The 22533-nt window shown below is 37.5% G+C and overlaps 1 protein-coding gene across 1 annotated transcript in view; it reads left to right on the top strand.

Moving 5' to 3' along the window:
- MAN1A2 (mannosidase alpha class 1A member 2) overlaps window positions 1–22533 on the top strand; it is a 136630-nt gene that overhangs the window by 9610 nt on the left and 104487 nt on the right. The window contains exon 2 of the mRNA XM_050333222.1: window positions 18322–18577. Coding sequence (XP_050189179.1) covers window positions 18322–18577 — 256 coding nt within the window. The remainder of the gene's footprint in view (window positions 1–18321; window positions 18578–22533) is intronic.

The raw sequence follows: 22533 nt of genomic DNA, 5'->3' as shown, positions 1-22533 counted from the left end.
AACATGATGATTTGGAATAATTAAAAGTTTTACTGGTAACCAAAGGAAACTCTTTTGTAAAAACAACACCAAAGTCCACCGAAGCCCTCCCTGCCAAACCAAACAATAAACCCTCCCATCACCCCATCATTCTTGGTATTTATGTGAAAAAGAATGACAAAAACCAGTGATGAAAGAGAACCTGGAATCTTTCTGACTGGCTTTTACTCAGCCCTGTGTTGACATTGCAGCATTTGACAGCTGCTTACTGGCCAAAATAGGCAGTGGGAACAGTTTATTCACTCAAAAAGCCAAATGCCTAATGGTGACTTTGATACTGAGTGTGTTGGTGAAACAAAAGAATTGTCGTCATAGTTATTAACACTCCCTGTGACCCCCAGGTCCTTGCTTTGCTCTGTACTCTTTTGATATGTTTGTTTTGGTTTCTATAAATCACTTGAGTACTAATTTTATTCCGATGGGTGTGCTGTTGCGGTTATGCGCAGTCATTCGCTTGACACCCCTCTCCCCTCTTTAGACATAATTTTCTCAGAATAGCATCTGGCCGTCACACTGTGGTGGGACTAGATCATCCAATCTACTGCTATTACAAAGAAAAATGAGGCTTGACATATTCATGTCAATTTGGCAAGATGCCTGAATCATTATGCTCAATGAAATATGTGACGTTTCAAGTGGTAATGTAACCTGCAGGAGCACTTGCAGGAGAAACTTGAGGCAGTGCAAAGAAAATGCCACCTTTACTTGGGCTGGAAGGTTTAGGTGCTGACACAAGCCACCTGATCAATCCCCATCACAAGACTGTGGTTTAACCCCTTCAGGTATTTGATTTTACTCCGAATTTTTCATTCTCTAGAATTTGTTGGTGGTGATCCTAGAAAAGGTTAAGTGCCTTTTGAGTTCAAAAGCAGAAAAAAAAACAAAACAAGGAAAGATCTATGGAGCTTCCTTTCATACATTAACAAGTAAACAAACTAGCAATTAGCCCAAACTCCAAAATGGTAACTTTGGAGTAAATTGTAATTGCTTGCTTTTCTTTGGTTCTCTAGCAAGTTTGTTTTGAACTTTCATGGATTGATAGTATGAATTTTTAGAAAAGAAAAAGCAAGCTATGTAATACTGTCTAGTGTTTCAGTGACTGGAAAATATGTGGAAGCATAAAAAATTAAATTATTCTTAGAATATGATACCTAAAAAATTAATTTTTCTATCTGACTTCTGTTAAAAAGAAAAAAAAAATCTGGAACCTGTACAGGCTATGAGTAGAGTTCTTCCAAGCTGTCTTGAAAAATTCCCTTAAACTGCATTAGCCATAACCTTGTTCTTACCAGCTTTCAAGTGTATTCAATAGTGCTTAAAATAGAATGCCTTTTGAGATTTAGAAAGGCTTGTATTTACATCAAACTGTTAGAAAACATTTGTGGCAGATGGTTTTTGGATTTGTATTTTATTTTCAGTTTCTACTCTACCTCTCCTTTGTATAGAATTGTTCACTTATTTTTAGCAATTTGACCTTACTGTTTTCAGTTCAGTGCTCAACAGTTGAAAGGAAACAGGGCAGTGGAGGTGGCAAGTGCTATCCAATGGTTCTGTAGTCCAGGACTTCTGAAACAGCATCACCATCTTCTATGCCTTGTGGAGATGGGAAAGCTGGCAAGGCAGGAAAGGGTAGGAGAAGTTGGATTGTAGTCTAACCCAGAAATTTTTCTTCTGTTCCTTTATACCATGCTGGTTTTCAGATCATGAATAGCTTTTGCCCCAGCCTTTCTCCCACAAAGGCTAGGTGTGGTCCCGAAACATGTTGTGGTGATGGATGGCTAATAATGCCTCTTCTTCTTTTAACCGGTTAATAATGACTGAACTGTAGCCTCTGAGAAGAAACAGTGAATAAAAGCCTCCATAAAGCTGAAGAAATCCTCAAGAAAGGAAGCTACACTCAGCTTTGACAGTCAGTTTAAATACCATGTTTTGTCTTACTTATTTTTTCTCCCATACCTTATTTCTGGAATCCAAAATGATAATGACTGAAGGTGACATAATATTTACAAGGGAAGGAGTTAAGCTTCCATTTTCTACTCTGAGTGCATAATTTTGCAGCACCTTTACTTGAGGGTTAGAAAAAACTTCCAGCTAATATTAACTTCCATATGTGACAGTGGCTACAAGGATATGACCTTTTGCCACAGCATTAATCTTCAGAAATAGAATCTGTCTTTAAAATTGCTATGGGTGAGTCTTCGACATCTTCTGCCATGCACAGAGGTTCTTCAGGCAGGAGATAGATACACTGCAGTTATTTACTGACTCATGCAGAGAGCCTCACCAGTTAGGCTATTTACTGTGGATTAATGTGCTTACCAGCTCAGTGAGTCCCTGCTGGCCTGGAAGGTCTAAGGTAGGAAAATGTCAGCCTCCTTTGATCTTGGAGTGGGTTGATTCTTGATCTGGCTGAGTCAACATATTTGAGCTCCACTTTTTTGTCAGCTTTTCTGCCTTTTTGGAGTCAGTATTTTTCTCTTGGACTAAGTTAGTGTCTCATCAATTACACTCTGTTTCTTACCTTTGGTAGCTTATAGCTGTGAGAGTATCCTCTTATAAGGTTTATTTTTGGAGCTCAGCCAAAGCTCACACTGGATTTTGAGTTGTAAAAGAGTTGAATCTCATGGTTTGGTGATCTTGGGACCATATGCTTGTTTACTCTGGACCAGTATGTTTGAAGCTATTAGGTCTGAACTCAAAATAAACATGAGTGTTGCCTACAGCCAGTGAAGTGAAGGAAAGAGTTGTGAGTTGTTTTCTAGTTCCAGAGTGTTCATTAGTCAAATCAGTGGTGTTATTCTGTTTGAGTCATCTCTTTGTTAGTAATGTAGTGTTACATAGTGCATGTAGCATGGATACATTTGTTAGTGAAATGATCTGTTTTTCATGAAAGAGGTAAGAAAGTTGCCATAATAGTTTGAGCTGATGGAACAGATTTTATTTTAATCTTTGAGGAATCAAACATTTGACTACATCTGTCCATGAGCTGCATTTTGTTACTGGGAATTTAGGAAGTTGTATATGGTGGTGGTGAAAGAAGAAATTAGACTTTATATGCTGGATGTATATGTGATTATATTATGCAAATTAATAGAGGAAGATAAGTATGTACTGTTTATAAAGCTCTCTGAAAAATGTGAAATTCTAATGATGAAGATAATTCAAAGACCAAATTGCTGAGATGTTTTATATCCCCATTTCTCTCCTTGTTTTGGATTCATGTTCTTAGCTACAGTATGTCTGCGTATTTTCTTGGTCATGTCAAGAAAAGTTTGTGTCCAGCTCATCTGCTGTTGCATAAATCTGAAGTCTGTATATGGAGCCTGTAAAACATGTTGATATTTAACTGATACTGTAAATAGCATTGATAACTATTAATCAACATTTCATTGCATTAGCTTAATCTGTTAATGTTATCATAGGTTTATGAAAAATATCCATGATAGTTCTAGATGTACATACCACTGAGACATTTGCTGTATTTTTTTTCTTGTATCCTGACAATATTTTTTTATTGCAAATATGTATAAAAAGATTTGCTTAGCAATTCCCAAAGAAAGCCAAGTCATCTTTGGATGAATTATTTGTAATGTGTAAAAGTAGATTACACATCACAATTTCCTCCCTCATGATTTTTTTGTATTCTGCTATGTTTGCCATCATGATGCTGACATCCTTACCTTGTTTATGGGTCAATTATTCCTTAGACTTCGTGCTGGATTTTGCTGTCAGCAATATTGCTTACTCAGTTGGGAAAATGTTTCAATTGCAAAGATGTCTTTTGCAGAGTGAAGCTTATCATTCATATTCTTGCAGTTTGCTCATGGATTGGAGCAAATGAGCAAACTCCACTGCATAATTTATGGCAATGATATCTATATCCTTGAAGATGTTCAGAAGCTTTCTGAACATGGTCCTGGGCAACCAGTTCTAGGTGACCCTGCCTGAATAGGGGGGTTGGACCAGTTGACCTCCAGAGTTCCCCTCCTACCTCAAACTTTTTGTGATTCTGTGATGGGTGCTGTATTCTTGTTGGATGTGCAAAAGCCTGCTTTCCATATTCATACATATACTGAATAGTGCAAGCCTTGCATTGTTATATTTCTTCAGGTGAGGAGTTAGTGATCCTCTGTTACATTTCTGGCCTTTTTGAAAAGGAAAAAACTCAACACCCAGTTATCTGTCTCTTGAATCACAATTGTGTATTTCATTAGCGGTGTGGATTATTTTAATGTGGAAACTTATTAAAAGCACCTGGAAGGCTAAATAATTTGTCACACAGTTGTCTCTTATCCGCTGCTTTACTGACAAGATTAAAGAACTTTGGGAGTAATGAGATAGAGTTTTGCTCTGTGAACAGTGCAGATTAGACTGTACGTCATGATTTCCAGGTATTTTGTTGCTCTATCTTTAGTTACTGTTTTGGCTGATTTGCTAAGTAGAGAGGTATAAAACCTTGCTGTTCTTTCCCTCTAAGTAGTCCCAGAGGTACTGAATGGGAGAAGGACTTATATTTCTGTTTTAATTAATCCAGTATTACTGTTAAGTATATCTGTACTCCAGTCTGTATCATTCTATATGAAGTTCTCTTGAGTCACAGTATATATGCTCTGTATATATAGATATACCTCCCCTCCCCTGCCCCTCTTTCCTGGAAACAAGGATGACTGTGTTTAACCACAGATCATGGTCTGCAGGTCCTGTCCTGTCAGGGGCTTTTATCTTCTGGAAGCTATTGATATTCTGAGACTGAGCACAAACTCTTTTTTTCTTTTTTTTAACTGTTGTTGCCCCATAATTCATCCAGTGTCTGTAAGCAGGACTACATTTTAAAGTGTTGCCACATAGAGGGAAGGGAGTGATCCTGCCAATCCTGCACTGTGAGGAGCTGATCTATGTCTTTCAGACAAATCCAGTGCTGCTGCTCTGCCGCAGCAAGGAGAATGGAGTAGCACTGATGCTGTATTAGCCAGAAGGGTTGTGCATAGTGGTGTCTTGGTGTCAAGAACAGGAAGTAAAGGGAAATTGCTGTATTTAGACTGAGCTGTACATCTCTAGTAGCGTTGACTCCTTATAATGGAAGAGCTTGTATCAATTCCTAGAGTAGATTCCAGGATTTTCCCCCTTGTTTGTCTTTTCAAGCTCTGCCATACAACATTGCAGTGCCTGGCTTATGGTGCCCTGCATGGGGACTACTCTTCTGGTTTTAAACACATTGATAGACAGGTATCAACTTACCATGTAGCCATATGGTAACAATTATGGGTGGAGGAGGAAGATGAATCTGAGCAGTATGTGTGAATTTCCAATCCAATATTTAAAGCAGTGTTGCTTCTGGGATGTGCAAGGCAACTTTGGCTGGGTGATTAAAATAGCATTATGGAAATGTGGCAGTTTATGTCGACAGAACATCTGTGTGAGGGTAGTCACTTCCTTAGAGCTATGTAGGACCTGCCAGAGGGTTTCCTGTGCAGAGAAGTCTAGTACCATCTGCTTACCTGAAAGTTTGCCATCTCTGAGTCTGCATTATATGCTACTGCTACTTTTACTTTGTAACAGCCATTCTCTCTTTATGTGTGGGTTTGTGGGATTTTTTACTGGCAACTTATTTTGTATTTGAACAACTGAGAATTTTTAGACTAAGACCATACTCATATCATGGCTATTGCTTTAAATTGCTGACGTTCTCCAGCTGTTTTTCTTCTCTTGTTGAGAGTTTTGGTGTTTACTGCTGGAGATTAGGCTGCTTAGAGGATTCAGGGTGTAAACGGAGGGAGCTATCAGACTAATAACTGTGACACCCCTTTTGAACTCAGACATCAGGAAGAAGACATTGCTTCGGTCAATATAATTCTCATTTTTCTAGTATAGGAGGTGATGGAAAAAGAAAGAAGTATCTGATTAGGAACAGGAGCCTGGAGGGGAGGGGGAAAATTGAGCCAGGGCTAGTAGGGGACTTGGTGGTAATGAGGAGCAGCAGCTTCTTTTCCTGAGAGCCAGAGATGGAAACTGCACATGGAGCAAACTATAAGGGGGTGGGATGACTGTGAAATAGTGCCTTTTGGTTTCCTCCCCTTTTTCCATAAGTAGAAAGAGATCAGTGTTGTCTGAGGCATAAGAAGAGGTGGGCATTGGCTGAGTGAGATACTAATCAGAGAAAAGAGACATTTGGAGGAAGGTGATACTCAGGTATGAATAAAATTTAGCATGGAGGAAGCATTATCAGTGGGGTAAACTAGAGAAGAGGAAACCATATGGCTGAGTGAGGGGATAGAAGTGTGATAGTAGGGAGTGGTTGTGGTTAATGGCTGTGTAGATTTGTGTGCAGAAAACATGCTTCTTATAACTTGGACTTTAACGTTCCTGAACATGCAGGTCTGTAACACTTGAAGCTCATGTCTTGTTCTGCAGGGCCCCCAGCCATTTAATCTTGCCTATATCCTTGCCCCAACATCAGTGTTTGGGCAGTCTGCCAGTTAAGAGACCTGATTTGGTCTGAAATGATCCATAATTTTTCAGCTGGCTCAACTTACCGCTGGCTGAATGGCTTGTTGCCCGGTCTCCTGAGTACCAGCTTAAGGAGTAAGTGAGCTTGTTTCTGTAGGGCCACTAAACCCCTGAAAAAAGAATGATTTGCACAGAGATGGTGACCAACATAAGGCATATAGAGTTATTCTTTATTACAAACCCCAGTATTTAGACTATTACAGTTGATCATGCTATTAATGCTGCAGTTGTACACAATCAGTCTTTAACCTAGTAAAGCAGATATGGACTTAGAAGCATCCTTCATGCGCTAGTTGACTTGTTTCTACAGAACTGCTAATTTTCCAGTCACAGGTATCTCTGTGTCAATGCCAGGGAAGCTGTGTTGCTGTGCACTCTCTGGCTGGTGATCAGCCCAGGGAACCCCTGCTGATGGTGTGCAACTCTTATTTGCTCAGGGATATTTTCTTACCAGCCCACACAGGTGGACTTCTCTGCCTCAGTGAAAGCAGTGTCATCTCTTCTCCAGCTGGAAGTTGTGTCTGCTGATGGGTTCCCTGTGAGTTTGTCAGAAAAATTTCCCAAAGCTTAACCTGCCATGGCTTTTGCATGCATTGGTGATCTGTGCCCTGGGTGTTGTTTGGGATGGCCCATCAGTTTGTTTTTCTCACCATGGTTTTATACAATAATCCTCAGTTTTCAGCAGATCCTGGAGGCTGTTGAGGCATTTCATTTGGCAGTAATTGGGTATTAAACAGCTAAAATATAATGTGAAACTGTATCTGGAGTCTTTTTTTTTTTTCTGCTGCAAGCTGATATGTGTGAAACCCTGTCAAGGTATTTTTTCTTCCTCTGTTGTTTACCTACATAGTAACTGATAGAGGGTGACAGCCTCCTGCTATTAGCTCAAATGGTTGATCCTTTTATGTATGAAAAGCTCCAGCATTACAATTTTGAAACACTAGGGTGTTAATAGTTGTCATAATTTTTAGTGATCGCTGCTTCTTAGTTTCATTAAAAAACACACCCTTACCCCATGAAACAACTTTATACAGCAAATGTCTTTTGTCAGCCTATTTTCTGTTTTTCAGGAGCTGTTCTTAAGCTGCTTATTTGATAGTTTAAAAAATTTGGGAAGATATTACTGCTCACAGTTGGTGTTTAACTTTTTTTTTCTGATTGTTATTTGAAACTAAAAGCTTTCAAGCCCTGTTCTTAAACTAAAATCAAAAAAGTGGGTTGATAGAGTTGTTTACTTGTTAATTGTATTGCTTGAAAAGTTTTCTTCGTTTGTTTCATGGTTTGGTTTGCTTGGTCTTTTTTTTTTTTTTTTTTCCAAACCAAGAGCAGACCAGGAGTTTTCTTCCTTCTGGATCTTCCTGGAATCACATGTTTAATGTGGGGCTTTTTGGCCAAATTCTTCTCAAGTATGACCCCTCCTGTTCTTTCATTTCATAACAAACTTATAATGTCTATGTAGAATGCCACAGAAGCATCATCTGTCCTACCACCTGTGTAGAATGAGGTTATCGTGTTATATTAAGTACTTAAAGCATTTGTGTCAAGCACTTCCTATTGCAAGGAATAAATGCAGCTTTCTCTGTGATATGTGATATTCTTACATAGTGATTTCCACAAGCTTTTAGTACCTGCTGGAGGAAAGTTTTCAGACTATCTGTTATGAAGGTAAACAGGTAAAATCCTGTTTCTCTTTTGCTTAAACATTCTCTCAGATATTGCTTTTTCTCTGTGTCAGGTGAAATGTTGGAAAACTCTTCATAGCTTATTAGTCAAACAAATATCACCTGTTCTCTTTTTGGGCTGAACTACCTGAGTAAGGGCGTGCCATAATCAAGAAATGTGCTGAGAAATTCCTTAAACATGTGCATATGCAGAGGGAAAAAACTTGTTCAATTTCTGGTGGCTATTTGGGTCCTTTCCATTACCCCTGAAGATTTTCTGCTTGCCTGCAGGAACTTTTTTCTTCCTCTGGGAAGGACTCCCTGGACTTCGTTCTTGTTTGTGTCCCCATTTAATCCCAAAATTCCTGTAGAAATCTAAGGTTATGAACCCAGCATCCCATCCTGGCACAGCTCTCAGTCAGTGTAGTTGGTACAGAGGAAGAAGGAGTAGCAAGTCGGTAGTGTAGTGCTTAAGATGTAGTACAAGTCTGTGTAGAGCATATACTGAAATACTTGCTGGTGTTGTACAAAATGATTAATTTTCTTTAGGTAAAAAAATATGTAAGAATTATGTTTTTGAAAAACAAACTTTTCACTTCAGAGAATGTTAAAATATTAAGTAGTATAGTAGTTTCACATGCAACTTGTGGGTCTGCATGTGCTCAAAAGGGTAAGAATTAAGGTGTAGCAGAAACCAGTAATATTCTTGGTTTTCAGGTGTTTGAATCTATTTTTTTTACTCTGAAATGAGCCTTCTAAGTATGTCTAATTTTAAGATTCTGTTTCATATTGGGTGGCTAAGTTATCAGCTTTTCCTCAGGAAAACGACTGTCAAAACAGCTTTTTTTGTCATTGTGAAAAACAAGAATTTACAAATATTCAGTTTTGTATAGAATAAATAAAAATAATGTTTGTAAAGATTGTAGCATGGTAACCTCTGAGGAAGATGAGCTTTGAGTGATATGGAAAATGCAGTGATACTGCAGACTCTGGAGCAACTTTTGTGATATATGCCAGATCATAGAATGTACTACCCTTATTTTCCTTCATGGCTTCTGTTGATAGGTTTGACTCTTTGTTGTGGTTTTGTTTGGGGGTTTTTGTTTGTTTGTTTGTTTGTTTTTTCCCTTATTGGAAACTTAGTTTTGGGCAGTAGTAGTAGACTAGAAATAATATTTAAGGACTTGATACTGTATGTGGAAGTGCTCTGGTTCTTTTTATTTCTGCTTGACCTTACGCTTCAGTATCTGATCTGCACCACCAACATCAGTGCATCTGCTTTGTCCTGTATGTAAATGTGCTTATTTATAAAAAGTCCTTCTTGAATAAGACACAAAGATGACATGTTCTTTCATGAGAGCTCAGTTCATTGCTTTCTCAGTATCACAGGACTAGCTAAGTATTATTCTGCCTTGATTAAACTGTCTTTTATATCAGTAAATTATATAGTATGCAAGATGGTGGTTCATACTGTTAGACTTGACCAAGGTGAGTTGAGTGTAAATACATTGCTATGTACATGTTTAAATTTGCACAACAGCAGTGTTTCCAATGACTTAAAATGGTTTATAGTAGAAAATTCTGTGATTTGACATTGTTAATTGAAGTGGGGTTCTGAAGGTTTTAATTAAAATTATCCTACTGTTTTTTGGTGCTGTTTGAATCCCACATCAAAATAGACCTTAGATTTCCAGCTGAAGAGTTGTTAACTTTTTATCCTATCCAATTCTCTTCTTCAATACTGACTTCTTTTTCTGTTTCTTGTTCCTTTAGTCTACCTATATGTGTTTGTCACTCTTATTTCTTGTGAAGTTCATTCATCTTTATTACTTTAAAAAAAAATAAAGGCTGTCTCATTGGGATACTAGTTGGAAAGGAAGATCTGATGTTCCAGTCAGTATGGTGTTAGGAGACAGGAAGGTATTTAAAATCATTTTCCACAGGGCAGGTAGCATGCTTCTTCTCTTTCAGTTTTCGTGATAAAATGTGAAGAGATCCTAAATTTCCTAAAGTTTTAGTAGGACTTAGGCTTTTCAGAGTACCTTTTTAGAAGTAAGATGGATTCCTAAAAGATAAATTTCTTTTCCCTCTGGATTAGCATTGTAAGTGCTTTGACAATCAGATTTAAGACTGTTCTGCAGAGGCTAAATATTCTGCACAGAAGTAATTAGCTGCAGATGTTAACTCAAGTTTCTTTAATCATCAAAAAATCTGAAATAATGCCTATTTTTGATTGTGTTAGTGCCTTGAGGCAAATGTAGTTGTATTCTCTTCTGCATTATGTAAGCAGAACAGATCTAAGTGAGATGTGTTTGATAGAACTGTAGTGATTGCAAACTCTACGTTGTTGAACTTTGTGCAACTATTGCTTTTTCTAATGAAGTGTTTTTGTACCTGAATGACATTAAGACACTAAAAACTGAATGAGTTTACTTGTACATAGTTGAAAACTTATGTAATTTTTTATTTGCTCCTCACTAGTGAAAGTTGCATTCGTTGCTGTTGTAGTCTTAAAAAGTGTGTTTCTTCCTGAAATAGTTGATCTGATTCCTCTGAAAATCTGTTTCAGCTGATACTGTAACTATGAAACTAAGAAGTTTCATGTAAGCTTAAAATATTTATGCAGTCTCTAGTCACCTTTCTTAGCATTGAAAAATACCTGGCTGCTAGTGTAAGTGCAGCTGTAGGAGTGTTTTCTGTAGAAAACACCTGCTTTTCTTCACTGGTAAAACTTAAACTGACTGTAGCAGCTATGACATTGCTTCCAGGTCCCAAGGAAGTCACTGACTTGAGCTTGGCACCCTCCTCCTTTTTTTGCATCAGTGCTTGGAATAACGTGGCCTGCTACAGAGGTGAGGAAAAAATGCCTTTGCTTGGTGGTAGCAGCATGTGACAGATTCTCAAGATAAGTTTTACTAATTCTGTTCATGTCGACACTCATAACATGGGAAGCAAATAATTTCCAAAGGATGATCCCTTGCCTGCATGGGTTTTGTTGTTTGTGTTTTGCCTCTTTTTTTTTCGTTTTTTGTTTGTTTGTTTGTTTGTTTTTGGTCCATCAAAGGTTGTACCTGTTCCACACTTAATAGTATAATCTGTATTGTTTTACTAACTGGAAGGTACTATTTGTTCTTTTTATTATGCTTGGGAAAGAAAACGAGAGATGTCTTGTATGTTAACATTCTTTATTAACGAAGTATTACCATATAATGATTCATGAAGATCCTGGCTATGTTCCAAAATCTTATAAAAGATACCTGGGAATACTCAGGTTCTTTTGGACTTGTAGTTTTGCAGAGGATGTCATCTTCATGCATACGAGATGTTTTTCAACTGTCCTCTCGCTTCTGCAAGTTCTGTGTGCCCACTCAATCTGTGGTTTTGAAATTCTGTATAAAGACATCTCCCCAAGGATTTTGCTCATTCCAGAGCTGCTTCCAAAGGCCATACCTTAATTACAAGACAAAGGAAAAGAATTGGGAAGAGACAGTAAAGGATTAACAAGCAGCAGTGATCTTTAATGGCCAGCGTGGAAATCCACGAATTTAACATATTGGACATCTGAAAGTAGCCGTGTTTTTTGATTGTCTAAAAAAATACATATAATGAATTAAAGTTGAAGGGAAAAAAAAGTACAGAAAGGCAGTCTAAGGATGCCAGTAGTTAAGTGGATTGTCTTCTTCCGTGAATTGCTGGATGAAAGAAACAAGATGAAGCTCTGAGGGCTTATAACTGTATGGGTTAAGGAAGACTGAATTTAAAATATATGGAAACAAAGCAGAAAGAATGCCCAGACACTGGCAGTCTGGGCAATGGAGAAGTTTCCATTGCTGAACAAAAGATGTGGAAAGAAGATTAAAAGTTAAATTACATTTGGCTTGAAGGTGACACCTAACTATCTACAAAGACATGTCAGAGGCTGAATTCTGGTTTAGACAAGAGAGCAGATCTGAAACAGGATCTGTGAGCTTCCATGACAGAGATGAGAGATTTAAAGAGCAAAGTGGCTGAAAGCCCAGATTCTTGGTCTAAGATTTGGCTGCAAAAGAGATCAATTAGGGACGTGATTTCACAGAAGTGGAAGGAAGTTTTGTTTGGAGAAGGTCTGCAGGGACTTTAGGAGGCGATATTAAATATTGAAGGAGAGTGCCTGTGTTAGTGCATTATTTCTCTTTTCTCCCTAGCACGGGCCAAATAAGTCAAATGATGCAAGTGAGGAGGACTGGCTTTCAGACTGGTGGCCATGCCTTTGTAGAAGACCAAGGAAGCAAACTAGCCTACGTTGGTACAAATAATAGTAAAGGAAAGAAGGAACTAGGAACATGAAAATGGTCAAAATGAAAACTGAAACTGAATGGAGAGGGATAGGAGTTGAATAAGGACTCTGTCTCACGTTCCTTATGTTTAAGGAGTATTACTCATGTTCATATGCAAATCTAACCACTTGCTAGAAATAAATTCTGTCATTTTTGTTGAAAAGAAACCACTCAAGGAATCTATTATTTGGTTTAATTTTCTGGGCTATGAATCACAGAATTATAGAGTACCTTGGGTTGGAAGAGACCCACAAAGGTTCACTGAGTCCACTCCTGGTCCTGCACAGAACAACCCCAGGAATAACACCATGTGTCTGAGAGTGTTGTCCAGACACCTGTTGGGCATCCACTTTCCTGGGGAGCCTCTTCCAGTGCCTGACCACCCTCTAGTGAAGAACCTTTTCCTAATATCTAGCCTAAACCTGCCCTGACACAGCTGACAGGCTGGCGATGCTTTGCCTGATGCCCCCCAGGACATGGTTGGCCCTCCTGGCTGCCAGGGCACTGCAGACTCACATTCAATTTGACGTTGGCCAGGACTCCCAGGTCGCTTTCCACAGGTTTTCTGTATCTGCGAAAGTTTAACGATAATTTTTCAAAGTGAATTAGATCTGTTCCCTTCTGATGTCATAATGATCTGTTATTGTCTTCCTTAAGGGAAAGGGGTTGAAATGGGGAATATTCTGCATTTTGGCTTTATTCCCAGGCTATCACTACAGACATGCACAGGTAACTATAGCACATGTATTACATGTAGGGATTGCTGTCTTAACTAAATCAGTGATCAAGTAGGATATTTGCAGGTAAATAAAAGCATAATGTTCTCAAAGTAGTTCAAAACATCAACAAAGAACAGTTTGACTTTCAGTCTTTTTTTTAAATAACAAATTTTTACTACTAAGTTATCATCTATCTAGTCTGCCTGTGCTAGAGTTTCAAGCCGTGTCCATCTGCAAGGGTATTTTAAGCAAAGGTGGAAACATACTTAGAAACTGGGTTTTGGACAAACACTGTGTGTGAGAGAGTACTTTGGGACACCATATTCCCTTGCAAACGTGCATAAGATTATTCTTAAAAGTCTGGTTGGAAATCTTTATAACCAATACTTTGACACAGTGTTTCTGATACACTTAAGTTACCTTAATTCCTGCAGGATTCACTTATTTTCTGATAAAAATATTCCTTTCTAACAAATGATCTCTGACTAAGTTCATTACCTGAGGAAACAAAACTTCAGTAAAATAAATACAACCTTAACTTGCCTTGAAAGAGAAAACTCTTGGTAAGTAGCAGCCTCACTGTTAACGGTGGTGAAGCTTACCCCTTTAGCTGTCACAGGTATATACAGATCTGGTACTCCTTCATGAGCATATTTTCTGCTGCCTCAGAGCACCCCAGCAAGTTGAGAGGCAAGTGGTCATTTCTGCAAGATGATCATGATGAAAACTAAACATGGAAAAAAAAATCAGGCCACCTCCTCTGTACGCACTTGACAATAGAGAGTAATGCAGCCATCCATCCAGGAAGGGTGATCCAGCAAGGAGAAAAATCAGCACAGATGCTCCTTTCTTCCAGTTCTTTCTCATCCAGACACTGTTCATGTAAGGGGCAGTATATCTCTCCAGTCGTGAGATATATAGACTTGTATGTCCTTGTATGCTGTGAATTTATGTTCTCCATGTGCTGGGAGAACATGTTGAGGTTGTAGATATTATAAAAATCATATAAGCTGCAAGATTGGAGTGAAAACAACACTTGTAGTTAATGTGTGAAATGTTTTTTAGGCACTGGCTCTCAAAGGTTTAGGTGTGGAGTTTGTTTTTTTTTAATTAGTGCCTGTTTTTTTGTTTTACTGTCTCTAAAAGCCTCGGGTTGGAAATCAAACTTGACCAAAGGGTAAAAGTTCAGAATTTCCACATAGGAGATTGTTTCTGAATGACAGGCTTACACAAATATTTATGAGCTTTACCACTTCTTGCCTATCCACTTGCTGAAACTCCAAATGATGATAAACTTGGTATCCTTTGGCTCTAGTGAGCCAGTGGTCTGCTTTTTTAGTGGAGAGAACAGTTGCTGGTGGTGAGTTTACTTTTCTTGACTCCATTCTAATTTTTATTTCCTTTTTTTATCTTGAATCTTACAAAGAAATTTGAAAACACGTTTACAGATTTTTTTTTTTTTGCAGTTCACTTTCTAAAGAGCCTGCTGTGCCACAGCAGATAGGAAAGACTTCCATTTAAAGTCATTGTCTTGGCAAGTGAAACTTTAGTAGCTGTTCAGAAGACTCACTACTGTGTGCATAATTAAAGCACATAAAGTTTTGGTTAGTGATTTGCTTATCAAGCATTATAATTTGTGGTCTTTTCTGAATGGTATTTAGGCAGTTTGTGGACACTTTGAGAGTGTTCAGTGTTCCTGCATAAGTAGCTGCAATAGTTAATTGCAGTGATTGTTTAAAAAACTTGCACCTGTTTCTAGTTTCAGATTCTAATTATTAGCTCTATTTATGGTTCTTGCTGGCAAAAATAGTCTAATCACAGGTTCTTTTAATAGCATTGCTTGTTTTAAAGTAGCTTCTGCTGTAGTTTTATAGTACTTCAACCTCTGTTTTGAGACTTTTGAGTAAGCTTTTGGGATGCCTAGAAGAAAGCAGCTTTCTGTTAGATAAGGTTTTTGAAGATTTGCTCAGATATTCTAAATTTTAAGTTTACTTATGTTGCTTAGAAGCGAGGGTGGGATTCGGAAACAGTTTGACACGTTTTGGTATATGTGTTTATGCCTGGATTCTTTCCAATCTTATATTTTTAGATTGATTCTTTCTGAGGTCTCTGAGAATTTTAATGTAATGCTATCTATATGTATTAAACTGCTGCTTACCCTTTCTTATGCTGGCTGAGGAGCTTGTTGATGACTTGAGGGGGTGTCAGCTGCTCACACATATCCATTCTTCTCATTAACTTTATTCTGTATTTTGACTTAGTTCTTGCTGCTTAAGAACTCAGAAGAAACGTGTGGTATTGATTTTTAGGGGTGTGATTTTTCTTCCATTAGGGTCGTGTTCATGAATATGTTTGGTATAATATGTCTTCAGCTGGCACGGAGAATATGACATATCTTGTAGTTCCTGCTGTCCATCATTGGTAATTGCACTGAGAGTATGTGTCTGCAGAAGCAGCTCTTGTACTATCCTGTAAACTCTCTCAAATACCTGTTGACCTTTCTCTTCATCTTACTGTTTTCTTATGTTTATCTCAAAATGTCACTTCCTGGAAGGAAGGCTTTGAGCTGATCATACCGTTAGCGCTAGAATTTTTCATCTCTATTGAGCCTCTGTGTATTTTCTTCTGATTGACTGAAGGAAAGAAGGCTGTCATTCAGAGCTCCTTAATGACTCTAATTGGATTATATTGCTGGAAAAATCAACAGCTTTTGTATGTTTATGCAGTGGTGTCTGCAGTGTAGACAAATGTGAGTTCAAAACTTGTTATCCAATTTATGGCTGTTTCATACAGTTTGAATCTAGATGATTCAAATGATTTGAATAGGTGAAGTTGGTAGAGAGTGATGGAGTTTTATTACTACTGTTGTATGCAGCAACTGGGACTGAAAATTCAAAATAAAGGTAAAAGTGAAATCTTTCTGGCACTTGATCTTGATGGTGCAAAATTGTGAAGGTGCACAAAGCACATCACCAGTGACTCATTCCAGTGAGTCAGAGTCACTGTAACTACTCAAACTTCATTAATCTTTTCTGCTCAGGGAATTGAATTTGGGGACATGCAGATTAACCATGGGGCTTACCAAAAGCACTTTTATTTGTCAATAAAGCACACTCAAAAAGCTTTATTTGTCAATAAAGCATCTTCAAATCAGGGTAATGTGACTATACCTTGAACATATTTTTATTAAGGTCTGAGATAAATTATTACTTTTTTTTTTTTTCCCCCTAAAAGTTCAAGTATTTCAGCGATGGTTGATGCTTTGCAAAAGAATTCCAGTATCTAGTAACAAAATGTTAGTAAATTTCATCAGAAAATAAAGACTTCCACTTGCCTCCAGAAACATAGTTTTGAATATTAGAAATGTACCTCTAAAATACATTATTCCCAACACTGAATTATTTTGATTCTTAACTGTTCAGTAACACTTCAGATTTCTCATTCTTTGTCAGCCCTCCTTTTGGCTCCTGTACAGCTGCTGTCTCTTGGTGAGAACATGTCTCTTGGTGCGGGAAGGATGTCTTGTTCTGGCGACCTCATTCTCTCTAACTGCATCTTACACAGAGCCCTCTGCTAACCTTGGAAAAGCTTCCCAAGGTTTCAAATCTTTCAGGTGGTAGAAATTTTCATCCGTTTTTGTTATTAAAAATTGAGCACATTTACTGTCACACTGAAACATGAGTAACTTTAGCAGGAATACAAGGAAGTTATTTCCCCATAAAAGTGGGTCATAATAGGAGGTATCCTAAATGGCATTACTTGTGTTTTCTCTTTTTATAGTAGTGTTTTACCACTTTGAAGGTTGTTTCTTTGCTCCTCGGTTGAGGGAGAGAGGCACTGATACTGTTTGACAGTATTAATGAGCTCAGATTTGACAGTCAAATTTAGGAGCTTGGTCCTTTGCTTTTTTAATGTTTGGGAGAAATATGGATGTGACCGGAGTCATATTGAGAAAAGTGGCTTCCATTTAAAAGCCCTTCAGTCAGTGCATCTATTAAAATGTTGCTTTGTATTTCTAGTACTGAAATATTGAAGGTAATAATGCTGCTATAATTTGTTTTAGATGTAAACCTAATAGCACTTCAGAAAAATGTAAGGGCTGATAAAGTACTCTTTTGTGTAACCGTGCTTTTTTTACCTAATGCTTGTTTTAAATCCCTGCAACTTTTTTTGACTTACATTAGTCATTGAGCAACTCTCTATTTTAAAGAAGATTGAAAAGGTTGTGCTATATTGAGAGATCGATGTATATCTTTCTGATGCCTTGAAATAATTTAGAACTGGAATGAGCCATTTTTGTCTGTTGTTATAATAATCTCTTGTTTAAACCAGGCTTTAAAACAGCACTCTTTGTTTTGAGTGTTAATCTTAAAACTTTATCTGATCGTTAAAGATCACACTGTAAGATACTGCTTAAAACCAAGATGGTGTTGATTTTGTTGACAGTGAACTTCAAAATCATGTTTTACTAAAAGCTCTTATGCTCTTAAATGGCTATATATTAATTATGCTTTTAACCTTTCGGCTTGAAAGACTGTACTGATAGGAACAGTGTGTTCTGAATTCAAGAGAAAACATGCTGCAGTGGAGGTCGGTAATAAAAGAAGTGACTCTGATTTCTTTGTCTTTTTTTTGGTAGTGGTTACTTCAGATCTTGGAAAGTTATGTATGATCTATTTATTGTGCACAAGGTGAGGAAGAGCCCTTCTGATTTTTTTAAAAAAAGAGGAATGTTTGCTAGATGTGCCTCTGCACACATCCTGTAGTTGAAGTTCAGGATATAGCACTTTTCCTTTCCAAATTCTTGAGTGGCCAAGCAAAGGTGCTGAGACGTAATCTAGAAAACTCCTACCATACATTTTTCCCCAATAATGTTGCTGATGTGTGTGGTGTTCTTTTGGGGTTCATGGCAAAAGTAACTTAGGATTATGTGTTAATGTAATTCAGTAAACTTGTCTGAATCATTGGAATTACTTAGAGTAAACCAACTTGGGATATGGTTTCTGTTTTGAAGCTGCAGTTTGTTTATAAGCAATATGTTTTTATTAATGAGATGCTGACTAGCATTTGTGTCTCTAGAGAAGAAGAGGAACGTCTGAGAAATAAGATCCGAGCAGATCATGAAAAGGCTCTGGAAGAGGCTAAGGAGAAATTGAAGAAATCACGTGATGAGATTCAAGCTGAGATTCAGACAGAAAAGAACAAAGTAGTGCAAGAACTGAAAAAGAAAGACAGCAAGCCACTGCCCCCCGTTCCTTTACCAAATCTGATAGGGATAAACAGTGGAGAACCAGCAGATCCGGATATCCGAGAGAAGAGGAACAAAGTTAAAGAGGTAAAGATGATGTGGTCCTATGTGTTCTTGTATCTGGTAGCAGTTATTTGTATGGCATTTTGTTGCTATGATTTATACTAAAAACAGGTCTACAAATTTTCTAATAAACAGTAAGATAAAAGTGCACAAGTATTAATGAGCATCAACATTATTGCATTTTTTTTCCATGTGTTGGGGTGTTAATATTTCACTGGATAACAATGTAAAAATTGTTTTAAGGATTTCTTCAGCTTAGTGGTATGAGTTCAAAGTGAATTTGTCATAAACTCACGGAACAGTAACAAAAGCATCTTTAAAATAGAGTGTGACTTTGTCAGTTTCCTTTCAAAGAATGGGTTATATTACTGTATCACAGGATATTTTTAAAAGTTTAAAGAGTAGATTGAAGAGATAAATTTTAGACACATGTAAATTTTATTTTGAAAAGCATATGACTATTTGTACTAATTTTCAAGTATTAGCAGCAGGTCTTTTTTTTCCTTGAGTTAATTTAAGTAGATTGAATGTTTTACAGGTAAATGAGGGTAAACTAAGATGTTTGCTTAGGCTTTTGGTTCTGTGGGAGCTTATGCTATGGAAATTGCTGTTTCTGGTCTTACCCTCTCCACTCCTGGTTGGCCATGAGATTCATTGCCCTCTTTTACTCTGGCAATGCCAATTTGCTATTACTATTGCCAGGCATTTTTCTGAGTCTGTACTTCTAACTAATATGGCAGAAATCTCATACAACCTTATTTTTCTTTTTCTTCCCCGCAATCTGATTAGTTTTATGCCTAAAAATCGGGTTAGCAAGCAGGAATGGTTCAGCCAGAGGTAGACAAGCACAGCTCTGTTATTAAAGAACATCCAGGACCACAGCACTTAGTATTTACATCAGCTAAATCTTCTTTTAAATTCTAATCTGAGTTTAGTTAGCTCATAAAACCAAACAGAGACTTGTTCTTGTCACAGGAAGGAGTTGAAGTGTGTGCCATGCTGCGGGGTAGATCACCCAACCTGGAATTTTAATTTGAATATTAATGATAACTAGATGGAATCCACTCTTATCAAGTAATGAACAACTGCTTATGATACACGAGAGATACAGCATGGGGCTGTATCACTATTGGTAGTAGTTACTACGTTTGGAGCTGTATCACAGTTTGAATCTCTGAAGTAGCAAATCCTTCCCCACAAGATGTGCCTTTTAGTGGTTACTGCAGAAGTACTTCGGACTGAGAAGTTGTGTATGGAATATTGGACCTCTCTGACCCTGCTTGGTTAGGGCTGTTTCCCAAAGGACAGCACTTTACTGTGGATTTGAAAAGACTCTACTGCTTTTCAAGCCTGTGTCTTCAAACATTTTCAGTGAGAATATACAGGGTATTTTGCTTTTCAAAATGTCTCTGTAGGGTGAAGATGAACAGTGAATGGTATGGTCATGTAGCTGTCAACACTTCTTAATTTTTACTGCAGATTACTGTAGTTAAATACCTTTGCCACTGATGGATTTAATGGACAGAATAAAATTGAGTTGACCAAGAACGGCAAAATTACCGCACACAGCTAACAATGAAGAACTAACTGGGAGAAATTATCAGCCAAAGTTCCTATAGATCAAGCCTGGAATTGGAGGGAGGGTTGAAAATCAGTACTTACATTTCGGAGGTTGTTTGGTCAGAATGTAGCCTGAGAGGAGATAATGAGCTATAGGTTAATACAGAATGGCAATTTTCTTGGTGTCGTGAATAAGTAGTAAAATTTGGACAATTCTTGCAGATCTAAACCTGAAGATATCTATTTGTAAGGAATTCAGGGTGGTTTGTGAGTGAGGATCACTAGGTTATAGTTCTGGTGATCCTTAGCTGCAGTTGCCACACACCTCGTGCTGTAAAAGGCTTACTCCTTTTTTTGGTGATCAGCCTACGTGTGAGTCACACTCACAATCTGTTTTTCTATTGCATAACTTGTTGATGACTACTGCTGTGGTTTCTGAGGTGTAGCTTTTCATAACCAGACAAAAGGTTTTTGTGGGACTATGTATTGGGTGGGTTAAGTCTTTCAGGTAGGATAATAATGCCTTTGTACTATGCAGTCTTCAGCTGTGTGACCACTTTGCTTGAACCGTCCAGGATCACACTAGCATGACTGAAATTTGTCTTTGTTGTGTGAATTGCCTTCATTGAGTTCAGTTCACTGTACCTGCCAGGTGATCTTCAGGGTTTTTAATTTTTTTTCATGCAGGGAGCAGATTATCGCTTCTATAGCTAGATATGCGAAGGCATAAAGTACAGGGGCGAAAGGTCTTCTAGGGAGAGCAGTCAATTGATAATGCTGAGGAACACATGTTTGTAAAGTATCCTGTTTTTAGGCCTTTGGGTCCTCTTCTGGATTTTGGATCTTCTATGTTGCAATGAATATAATGTGGCTGAGCTAAAAGATGTATTGACAATGTCAGATGGATAATATTTTGCCTGAAACCTGTTTTTGACAGCATCAGATGTCTCAGAGAAGGCTGCTGTGATTCCAGAGATGCGAAGTGCATTTTGAAATGCGTTCATCACAGAGTTCATCTCTCACTGTTTTATGTAACCAGTATAGACTAATACAGGTAGTCTTGGTAGATGAGATGGAGACTTAGCAAAAAAAAGAACAAGTTCCAGGAGACAATCTCTCTTAAAAAAGGTCTCCAACTAACACATATAGCATTTGTGACATGCAAGACATTATGGTTGCCTGGATTGAGGCCTAAAAAATAGCACAGGGAAGCTCATAGCTCTTTGAAGGCTGCGTATCTGGCTTCAGAATTTCAGGGGGTCCCAGGAGGGCATTTGACCTATGTTGTGCTTTACTTTAATGTATCCTGATGCATGTTTAAGGAACTTCACTCAGAGAACAGCTGTAGACTGTTTAAATGCATGAAATTAATGATGTTATTCAGCCTATTTCACCTCTTATCAAATAGTGAAAAACTGTGTAGAATTAGGCTGAGTGATGGGGACAATATGTAGCACACACCACACACGGGTCTTTACAGTTGTGAGAAAGGCTGGAAAATTTTCAAATGAGGATTTAGTTTCTATTATTTTTACAGAAAATTTATTACCAATTTTTCTTTCCAAATAGCATCTTGATTTTTTTTTTTTAAACAGATCTCTGTATAAAAAGTGGTATATCAGTGCTTAAATATTTTAAAAAGGCTTATTTTGATTTAAAAAAAAAAGCATATAAAAGAAAAAAGTTTGTGTAATGCACTTAAGAGAGCGTTGTAAAACATTTGAAAGCTTTATATAATAGCAATGCTTGCTGAGCGCAGAGTGGGAGCCTTTTAAAGGTTGTGAAATAAACTGGGAGCAGAATCTGCATCTTCTTGGGTTTTTCTGTGTCGTTGGTCCTGATAATTATATGTAGTGTCACATTGTATTCTCAAGTGCAACTAATTTACAGAATTGCAGACTTTGTCTATGTTCTTCTAACCAGCTATTCAGTTGTTCCAATAAGCAGTATTTATGAGTTGGTTGATTATTTCAGATGTACAGTGACAACTTTGAGAAGTAAAGGTTTTCCACCTGCTTATCATACGTGCTTTGTAGTATATTAACTTGCTATTCTGGCTTTTAAAAAATGCTATGGTGTTTAATTAACTGGTATTTTAAGAAAAAACATATCTGAAAATTTTTTCAGATTCTTGCTGCTACACTTTAACTTTCTATTAATACTTTAGTGAGTTTTTATAGTATATAAAAGCAAAATGTTGGAAGTAGAAAATGTTCTTTAAAGTGGTAAAAGTAACTTGTATAATATTACAAAAAGATTTTTAAGATGTGTCTTTTTATTGTGGGTAATGCAGAGAAATTAAGAACAAAAACTCATCTTTTGGAAGTCACTGGCTTCCTTTCCAAGTAAATTAGATATAAATTGCTTGAACACTTGGAATTTTTGGCACTTAATTTCCATTATTATGTCCTTTAAATGAT

The sequence above is a fragment of the Myiozetetes cayanensis genome, unplaced genomic scaffold (assembly GCF_022539395.1).
Source record: "Myiozetetes cayanensis isolate MyiCay16 unplaced genomic scaffold, myiCay2020 scf5-8, whole genome shotgun sequence".
Classification (NCBI taxonomy): domain Eukaryota; kingdom Metazoa; phylum Chordata; class Aves; order Passeriformes; family Tyrannidae; genus Myiozetetes; species Myiozetetes cayanensis.
The sequence above is the reverse complement of the archived record's forward strand: the minus strand, read 5'-3'. Positions and strand labels throughout refer to the sequence as shown.